Source organism: Thermobia domestica, chromosome 9 (genome assembly GCF_964235325.1).
Source record: "Thermobia domestica chromosome 9, izTheDome1.hap1.1, whole genome shotgun sequence".
NCBI classification, from domain to species: Eukaryota; Metazoa; Arthropoda; class Insecta; order Zygentoma; family Lepismatidae; genus Thermobia; species Thermobia domestica.
The window spans coordinates 278,191,362-278,202,347 of record NC_137462.1 but is presented as its reverse complement, the minus strand read 5'-3'; the positions used below and the strand labels follow the sequence as shown (position 1 = coordinate 278,202,347).

The window sequence follows — 10,986 nt, the reverse complement described above, 5'->3', positions numbered from 1 at the left end:
CTGTCAATCTGTGGTATTCGATAGTGCTGTTTTCATTGCGTGAACTAGTAAAATAGTGTGAATAATGTGCAAGCACTATAAAACTGTGAATTGAATGTTGAATCGCTTGCTCAAGTTGTTATTTTGAGAGTGGAAAGTTGCTACTGCGGAAAATCGCTAAGTAGTTTAAGAAATCAGTAGATGTGCGTCGGACTCCTGAAAGATACTTTCAAACAGATATATATATATATATATATATATATATATATATATTTCACAAAAACAAACTAGTTATCCAGAAATAGCAACTTCTCGTGAAGACAGATTCATTAATGCTACTATCAAATGAAATAGAGTATAACCGCTTCGGCAGTAGCAACAGAACTACGGAAGAACCGTTCATGATTGGTATCAGGACGGTGGTCCGAATTCTGCATATTTTTGGTCTTGGAGGGGGAACGGTTGCAGTAAAGAAACCATTCCTTTGAGCAGGAAACATTGCAAAATAATAGTTTAGGGCAAAAACATAAAGATTGGGCCGATGAACAATGGAAGAAAGTATTCTGGACCGAGAAATTTATAATTTTCTGTTCGCAACGCCAGATTTTTGTACATCTCTTACTCACAATGCGCTTTCATCCTGACTATGTAGTGCCTACACTAAAACACGGAAGAGGCAGTTTAAACGTATGGGTATGTTTTATAGTCAATCAAGTTATCACTTTAGTTCAAATCAAGGAAAGAATGGACAAAAACGCTTATGACAACATTTAAGTGAAGCATGCCATCCCATTAGGAATGCGGAGTTTGATCCGTAACTGTACTACAACAAGATAATGATCCTAAACATTCTTCCCAGTTACGGAAAAACGTGGAATAGCTACCACAGTCTCAAAATTTGTTACTCATCGAGCTCTTGTGAGATGAACGTTGTATGACAGTCCCTGAACACATGCCAACAAATACTGAAGATATGTGAAAGGCTCTTCAAAGCTGTTGAAGTACTATAATTTTGCAAAAGTTGAGTAAGTTGATCAAACAAATGCTTGGAATTTGTAAAGCTTCTAGTGAGGCTACGGTTCAGTACTTCAACGAACGCAAATTTCCTCAATAAATTTATCTCAATGGATACAAAGCAGTGTATTTTCATTTCCTTATGTGAATAACGAGTTTAGTTTGAAAAACAAGTGGAATAAAGATGGGTTTGCATGAAGGCAATGTATTTTTTGTGGACAATTCTGAAAAATTAGAAGTGTGCTCAGACTTTTGACCATGACTATGTATATATACGAAGGGGAAAGTCAAAATGATACAACCTGATTTCAGAAATATATTCTGTGAAATCTCAAAAAGATATGATATTGTTAGATATGTGCTGAGACAGGTAACCTGTCTTCAAATATATCACAAGTGCTGTGAAAATCAAATGAAGTTTTTGAGTATTACGTCCCACGATTATGCCGTCTAGGCTAAAGGAGACGGTGATAATGAGAAATTAATAAAATTGTGAATGAAGAAAGTGGGGGAGACGGGACAACCCTGAGGAAACCCACACACACCGTGTTTGTCCACTACAAAGTTCACTTGGCGGGAGGAGGATTAGAACCCGTGACCCCCTGCACCAGAGGGGAACACTCTACCATTGAGCCACAACAATTTTCATACAGTTTTAGCAACACAAAACATTTATGCATGTCTACCAACCTATCAAAGAGTTACATCAATAATTACAACTTCAAACAGTTACAGAAACCACAGAGATAGTCTACCAAACTATCAAACAGTTACATCAACAGTTACAACTTCAAACAGTTACAGAGACCATAAAGATAGTCTACCAATCTATCAAACAGTTACATCAATAATTACAACTTCAAACAGTTGCAGAGACCATATAGATAGTCTACCAATCTATCAAACAATTACATCCTTTTTTTTTTTCAGATGACAGTTAAAATGGATACATGTTATCATTAGAATTCTAATAGGTGGTGCAAAAGACAACTGTACGTATCTACTTTAACAACAATCTGAAAAAAAAATGAATGTAAATATTTGATAGATTGGTAGACTTTCTCTGTGGTTCTTTTTGTACGACGATGCCATATAGTACAATTTGCGTCTCTAAATGAAGACCCAAAGATATATACCGGTATATATATATATATATATATATATATATATATATATATATATATATATATATATATATATACAGGATCGGATCCATGATTTTCTGAGGGGGATGCACCAATAACTACCAGTACATTTGAATTGAATTGGAATTTTGTAAATGCCTTTAGGAATCTGTGGTGTGAATTAGGAAATGCTATGGAAAAGCTAAGCGTATCTTCTCGGTGAATCCTTTTCTTTCAACTTTCAGAAAATTGAATTAACTTACGATTTTGCAAAACTTCCCTTTGTTTTAAGGCAAAACGAAAATATGGCAGCAGAAATTTTCGGAGGTGTTGCTATTTTCATTGCTAGCTTCTTATTTTTGGTATTGTATATTTACAACAAAGGGGGCTGCACAAGCACCTTTGCACCTTCTAAATCAGGCTCTGTATATATATATATATATATATATATATATATATATATATATATATATATAATGGAGCATTTTATGTCCTGTGCCAAAGGAAAGAGAGGAAACTTTTGGAAATAGGTGATTTTGATCCAAAAATGGAGGAATTTTGCAATGATGTGAGTCGTTTTGCCTCCAAAATGGTAATGAGGCACCTTAACCCAACGGAAAAAAGCAACGTTTGCAGTTAAGCAAGATTTTTGAAAGTAACGTAAGGGCACTACGTAAAAATGACGCACGTAAAAATGGAACATGCACATTGTTATGTAAAGGAACCAAGAGCATAGTTCCATTTCCCAACAATGCTACATTGTTGGTATGATGAGGTCCAAGGGAACAGTCTAACAATGTTACTTTTTTATTAAATGTAGGTCGCCTTAGAAGTGTGATTGAAATAACAAATCATTTCCGTAATATATATATATATATATATATATATATATATATATATATATATATATATATATATATATATATATGTATATAATATAAGGTTACTCATTTTAAAAATTATTGCAGAACATTTCGTTCATTCCAATGTGAACACTAGTGTACCGGAGTTGTGGCTTCTCACAAGAAATAAAAACTTTATATTCTTAAAACTATTAATATCCGAGTTGTTGCTTACGAAGGGCTCAACCGGCTGAATGATAAGCTATTCGATAAAATCAACGTTAATACAAGATTATGATACAACTTCCAGTGATCCTGTTTTCTAAATAACAAATTACTGTTCTTTCCGTGGTTTCGATATCCGTGCATCTTTAAAAAGCGACATACCTAATCCTCTTCTGCAATTGAATACTGACTGCTTTCAATGTATGTTCAATCAAGCAGACCTCTCTCTCTCCGTTCTCTGCCTCGGACTGGCTGCCCAACACAGCGGTCAATATGCGGCTGCCTAATAGTGAAAGCAGAATTACAATGAATCTGTTGTACGAAAGGATTTCACGTATTTCGTTCAGAGGATTCTACCATTTCACTTTGGAGTAATAATGATAAGGACGAAGCTCGAACCTTTTCTTGGGATTTCACAAACCGTATTAAAATATAAAAGTTCCCCGCTTCTCGTTAAAGTATTTGAACTGTTACAAGGGTACATATAGAAGTTTTTTGTTGGGATGGGACCAAGCTTTAGAGAGGGAGGGTTCAATACTACAAACTTCTACGTCTACGTAGTTTTGAATGGATGTTATTCTAACCCGAAAAGACGATATGTAATTGTAAAATACTCCCACCTATATTTTCAGAAGGAAAATGATAGAACTAGATTGTTTTTATAACAAAAAGAGTACAAGTGAAGTGTAACACGGTTTCACACTACATCAATCATTTGGCTGTTAAACAATTATAGTTTTAATGAAAAAGTGTACAAATATTTGTTGATTTAGGAAATTTTTTGGGGGGGTGGCTCGGACTTATGAACTCCCCCGTGTGTGTACCTCTGTCTGTTAACGGACACGGAAAGAATGGACAAAGCCGTTTCTAGAAACTTCATACTTGTCCATATCATAGCTTGGACTTCTAAAACCTAAGAGTATTGGCAATACTTTTGACACGTTCAGTCTACCAAACTAAGAAATTCATTAAACCAACTTAAGATGTTATTCAGGGGGTGTAGAAAAGAATAAACTGAAATTACATACATAGATATTGGATAAGCTTACATATGTGTATTATTTTTATTCATATCAGTTTCATTTTTTGTATATAGTTTAGTGAATTCTTTGTGATTCTTTTAGTAATTTTTCTGGTGAGTTTTAGTGAGTTGTATTTGCATTGGCTGGCAACAGTGCCTGCAGTGTTCTATTCAAGTTGTGTCTGGGCATTTGACAATGTGCTGCGAAGTGCAACTAGGCAAGCATATTCATTAATAGTTTCAGAAAAGCATATTTATTCACAGTCTTTAGAGAAACACATGTTCATTCATAGACAAGATTTACATGTTCTTAACAGTGTTTTAGAGTGCTACTCAGTTTATGTGTGACCGAAGACAAAGTATGACAGTTTAGCAAGCAACCATGTGGTTTAGCAGCAAGCTAGCAACAATTAACTGCGAAAAGAAGTTAAGATAAGTAATTCATTGTACTAATATTTAAGTATTATATCATTATATTAGCATATGAACGAAGCATGTCATATTTATCATATTAACGCATGTACTTTTGAATAAGAATTGAAGCAAGTAACAGCTAAATTATTCGTTAAGTCTTATTTCTCGATCCTCCATGATATCTGGGTGAATCAGTAATATAGGTTTAATCATACAGTTCATTAGCTGTGGTTGTGATATGCGTGATTTGTAAATAAAGTACATAAACATATCACCCCTTCATACATAAGCATCATCATTTTTTTGGTCCTCCGGGCCGGATATCAGAACGAGAAACGTGACTGCATTCTTTGTTCTCGTGTGTGTTTGTGTGGGTGCTGGCTGTCATAAGCAGGACAGAACTGTTCATATCAGTACAGTGGTGTGTGTGTATTCAACCCAGCTGAATTCAAGGTTACACGTTAGTAGGTCACTCAGAAGTGAAAAGGAAAATATATTGTCAGCGGTTTGAGTAGTTAAAAAAAGAAAGACTGAAACAATGGCAGAAGTGCAGTTGGGTCAATTAATTAAGAAACGTGCTTCGGTCAAAGGTCAGGCAACCAGAATACAGACATTTCTTCAAAAACTTCTGAATGAAAATAAACCTAGCATACAAGAAGCAAGAACAAGGCTAGTTGCACTTGAAGGGGCTTTTATTAAGTTTGATGAGATACAGTCAGAAATAGAGCTCTTGGATGAGACAGGTGAACAAGAAACGCAAAGAATTACATTCGAGGAACTGTATTATGATTCAAAGGTTAAGTTACAAGAATTATTGATAGTTTTGAACAAAAAACGGATTCAGGGACAGCAAATAACAAAGCCGGAAATTCTAGTAGTAGTTCAGTACAATTGCCTAAAATTTCCTTGCCCACATTTTGTTGTAAATACGAGGAGTGGTCGCCCTTTAAGGACATTTTCATTTCCCTTATTCACAATAACGAATCATTAAGTACAGTTTGTAAGTTTCAATATTTGCGCACATCGCTCAAGGGAGAAGCGTATACATTAATAGCAAATCTGCCAACGGTAGAAGTAAATTACGAAATTGCATGGAAGCTTCTTGTTGAACGCTACGAAAACAAACGGTTGATAGCTTCGACATATGTACGAGGGTTGCTCAATATCAAGCCAGTAATGAAAGAAAACGCTAAAGACATTAGACAATTTGTAAATACTGCACGTAGTAATTTTCAAGCCCTTGAAGCATTGAATTTGGACAAACCTTTGCATGACGTACTACTAACACAACATTTAGTAGAAAAACTTGATTCGGCAAGCAAAAGGGAATGGGAAGCTGAGCAAAGTAGTGACTCCTTTCCATCGTTATCGGAATTATTTTCATTTTTAGAAGGTCGTTGTCAAATGTTAGAAAACATTCGTCCTACTCAATCTGAAAGTACTTATGACAACAAAAGTGTAGATTCCAAAGCAAAAAGAAAGAATAACAGTCAAGTAAATGCGTTTGTTACTGTGCTTCCAAATTCATGTAATATTTGCCGTAGCAAAGAAACGCATGCTGTTTTTCGCTGCCCAGAATTTCTGAGTGCTAACATTAATCAAAGAAAGGAGCTCGTTAAGCAAAATAAATTATGTTTTAATTGCTTAGGTAATAAACATCAAGTAAAGGCATGGAAATCAAGTACTTGTAAGAAATGTAATTTTAAGCATAATACACTGTTGCATGAAGATACTGCTCAGGAGGCTACTAACAAAACAAGTTCAAGCAAAATAAATAGCAATACTACTAACGTGCCTAAAGTTAAGGAACAGAATCAGATTAAAATTCAACCACAGGACTCTTATTGCTCATTTAAGATTAATTATGGTCAGCAAGTCTTATTAGCAACAGCGTTAGTTAACGTAACAGACACTAAATGTCGTTTTCAACAATGCAGAGTGTTATTAGATGCAGCGTCTCAATCGAATTTTGTAAGCGAAACTTTAGTTCATAGATTAGGTCTCAAGAAAACGAAAAATCGTGTTCCCATTAGAGGTATCAATTCTGTAACCTCCGAAGCTCAATACAGTGTTGAAGTTCATATTTATTCAAGAACATGTGATTTTAATGCAGTGGTCGATTGTTTAGTATTGCCAAACATTACAGGTTGCATACCTTCTAAGGATATTGATTACAGTAATTGGAACTTTCCAAAAGATATCTGTTTAGCCGATCCCAATTTTAATCGCTCGTCGTCAGTAGACATGCTTATAGGTGCGGGGTTATTCTACAGTCTCCTTGAGACAGGCCAGAAGACTAGAAAAGGACATTATCCAGTTTTGCAGGAAACGAAGCTAGGATACGTTGTCGTCGGAAATATGCCTTCAATACCCGAAGAAGCCAACCAGTCGGTAATTTCATGTTTTGCTCAGATGGAGACAGACTTGGATACATAATTGAGAAAAATCTGGGAACTCGAAGATCTTCAGACTAAGATTTACACGCCGGAAGAAGAAAATTGTGAGAAGCATTTTTTACAAAATACAACCATAAATGGAGACGGAAGATTTATTGTCAAATTACCAAAGAAGGAAGAGAATGCTGTTTTAGGAGAGTCTTACAACATGGCACTACAAAGATTTAAGCAGCTTGAAAGAAGATTGCTACAAAATCCTGAGTTTCATAAACAATATGCCGCCTTCATGGATGAGTATTTAAGTTTGGGTCACATGCGAAAAGTTACAGAAGAAGACGTGAACAGCAGCAGCAGTTGTTATCTTCCACATCATCCTGTATTCAAGATGGACAGTACAACAACTAAATTAAGAGTGGTTTTTGATGCAAGTGCAAAAACGTCTAATGGCAAATCATTGAATGACATTCTTCAAGTTGGGCCAATTGTTCAAGATGACTTGTACTCCATTATTTTAAGGTTTCGATTGTATCCAGTTGCATTTACAGCAGACTTAGAGAAAATGTACCGCGAAATATTAATTCATGATGAGGACAAGTGTTTACAACGCATCCTTTGGAGAAACTCAGTAGAAGAACCGATCCAATCGTATGAGTTACAAACAGTCACGTATGGGACTTCGTCAGCATCTTTCTTGGCAACAAGATGTCTGAAGCAAATAGCGGAGGAAAATTCCAAGGAATTTCCAGAAGCAGCAGAAGTAATAAAACACAATTTCTACATTAATGATGTGTTAAAATTAGTACCAAACGTGTCAAAGGCCTTAGAACTACAGAAGGATCTTATTAATATTTTAAGCACAGCAGGTTTCAAGCTTTGTAAATGGAGTTCTAACAAAGAAGAAATACTTCAAGGAGTTCCTGAAGACTTCAGGGAAAAACAACAGCCAATCATACTTGGTCAGCAAGACGGTGTTAAGACTTTAGGAATAGCATGGATTCCATTAACCGAAAAACTTATAATTTCGAACAAAATTTGTTAAAATGGAACTGCAGTAGAAAGTAATGTTGCAATGACAAAAAGACAAGTCGTCAGCATAGTGTCATCTATCTTCGATCCATTAGGTCTAATCGCTCCAATTGTCATCAAATACAAGAATTTCTTACAAAAGTTGTGGAAGACAGAAATGGATTGGAATGATCCATTAAACACAGTCCTACAAGTTGAGTGGAATCAATTAATGTCTTGGTTACCTGCGATGGCGAAGATACAAATTACAAGAAACGTAATGTCTTCGGAGAACGTTAAGGAAATTCAATTACATGGGTTTTGCGATGCAAGTGAAGAAAATTTTGGAGCAGTAGTGTATATCGGGGCTACAGACGATCAAGGAAACATTGAAGTCAATTTTCTTTGTTCAAAGTCGAAGGTTGCACCACTGAAGAAGCAAACTTTGCCTAGATTGGAATTATGTGGAGCACTGTTACTTTCAAGGTTAATAGACAAAACACTATCCATATTGAATATAGAGGTCAGTGGTATACACCTGTGGACAGACTCGACGATAGTTTTGTCATGGATCAAATCACCTCCCAATCGTTGGAAGACATTTGTATCTAACAGGGTGGCTCAAATTCAGAGAATCACATCAATTAATCAATGGCACCACGTGCCCAGTAAAGAAAATGCGGCAGACATAGTTAGTCGAGGAGCGGATCCCAACACTCTTATTCAGTCTCGAGAGTGGTGGCATAGTCCAGAGTTTCTTCACACAGCGGAATGGCTATGCCAAGAACAAAATGAGCCAGCTAGTATTCCAGAAGAGAAGAAAGTCATGATAAGTTTGATGGCAGTTCATGAAACAAGCTTTATGAAAAGGTATTCATCGTTAAACAAAATGTTGAGAGTAGTAGCATATTGTTTGCGATTCAAACATAATTGTCTTTCCAAGAAATCAGAAAGAAAAACTGATAGTCTTGACGCTTCGGAACTTCGTTTAGCGTTACACAGATGTATCAAGATAGTACAACATACTACCTATCATCAAGAAATATTAAACTTGCAGCAACAAATGGATGTTTCAACAAAGAGCCCAATCAAGGATCTTTTTCCATTTCTGGACACGGAAGGAATGCTAAGAGTAGGAGGAAGATTGGAACATTCAAACTTGGAGTACGACAACAAGCACCAATTCATCCTACCTGCAGGACATCATTTCATCCACCTGATAGTCAAAGAAGAACATAAAAGGTTGCTTCATGCAGGACCACAGCTTCTTATTGCATCTTTGCGTACCAGATATTGGATTCCAAGAGCTAAGAAGATGGTCAAGGCAATAGTACACAATTGTTTGGTTTGTTTCAAGTGGAGATCAACAAGTTCATCACAGTTAATGGGACACTTACCCAAGGAGACAGTAAATGAAGCAAGACCATTTGTACACGTGGGAGTTGACTATGCAGGATTTTTTTATGTCAAGCCCACGATTCGCAGCAAAATTCAAATGAAAGTCTATGCAGCGTTGTTCATCTGTTTAGCCACTAGAGCAGTTCACATAGAAATAGTTTCAGACTTAAGTTCTCAAGCCTTCATCGCAGCATTAAAGAGATTTATTGCTAGGCGAGGAAAATGCTTATCTATCTGTAGCGACAATGGTTCAAACTTTGTTGGCACCAATCGAGAATTGCAACAATTTTTTGAATCCAAGACTAACAGAAAGGACATCCTGGAATACTCAGCTCAAGAAGGTTTAGAATGGAAATTCATTCCTGCCAGATCTCCTCACATGGGGTCATGGGAAAGTTCAATAAAATCCATGAAGTACCACCTACGGCGTGCAGCAGGAACAGCAAGTCTGACATACGAAGAGTTGAATACGTTACTTATTCAAATTGAAGCCATTCTAAATTCAAGACCATTGACAGCCATTTCTAACGATCCTACAGATCCAATGTATCTCAGTCCAGGACATTTTTTAATGGGAGCTACACTTCTCAGTCTTCCGGAACCAGATCTAATGGACGTACCTATCAACAGACTAGGCAGATGGCAACGGATTCAACAAATGAAGCAGCATATTTCTAAACGTTGGCCAAGGGATTACCTCAACCAGTTACAACAAAGAAGAAAATGGAAGTCACCTCAGCCTAATCTACAACCGGGCATGGTCGTATTGGTAAAAGAAGACAATGTTCCTCCTCAAGTGTGGAAGTTAGGTGTGATTGAAGAAGTTCATCCGGGCAGTGATAATTTAGTGCGAGTGGCAACTGTGAAGTGTAAAAGTGGCCTTTTTCGGCGCAGTGTTGCTAAATTAATTCCTTTGCCCCTAGAGCATTAATTGATTGTGTCCAATCAAGGAGGGGGAGGATGGATAAGCTTACATATGTGTATTATTTTTATTCATATCAGTTTCATTTTTTGTATATAGTTTAGTGAATTCTTTGTGATTCTTTTAGTGATTTTTCTGGTGAGTTTTAGTGAGTTGTATTTGCATTGGCTGGCAACAGTGCCTGCAGTGTTCTATTCAAGTTGTGTCTGGGCATTTGACAATGTGCTGCGAAGTGCAACTAGGCAAGCATATACATTAACAGTTTCAGAAAAGCATATTTATTCACAGTCTTTAGAGAAACACATGTTCATTCATAGACAAGATTTACATGTTCTTAACAGTGTTTTAGAGTGCTACTCAGTTTATGTGTGACCGAAGACAGTATGACAGTTTAGCAAGCAACCATGTGGTTTAGCAGCAAGCTAGCAACAATTAACTGCGAAAAGAAGTTAAGATAAGTAATTCATTGTACTAATATTTAAGTATTATATCATTATATTAGCATATGAACAAAGCATGTCATATTTATCATATTAACGCATGTACTTTTGAATAAGAATTGAAGCAAGTAACAGCTAAATTATTCGTTAAGTCTTATTTCTCGATCCTCCATAATATCTGAGTGAATCAGTAATATAGGTTTAAT

At 36.2% G+C, this 10,986-nt stretch overlaps 1 protein-coding gene across 1 annotated transcript; it reads left to right on the top strand.

Moving 5' to 3' along the window:
- The first annotated feature begins 7,223 nt into the window (after positions 1–7,223).
- On the top strand, positions 7,224–10,349 carry LOC145661222 (uncharacterized). Its single transcript, XM_081726680.1, has 2 exons — positions 7,224–7,772; positions 8,964–10,349. Exons 1-2 carry the CDS (start codon positions 7,224–7,226, stop codon positions 10,347–10,349), a joined length of 1,935 nt encoding a protein of 644 aa, XP_081582806.1.
- The last annotated feature ends 637 nt before the right edge of the window (positions 10,350–10,986 follow it).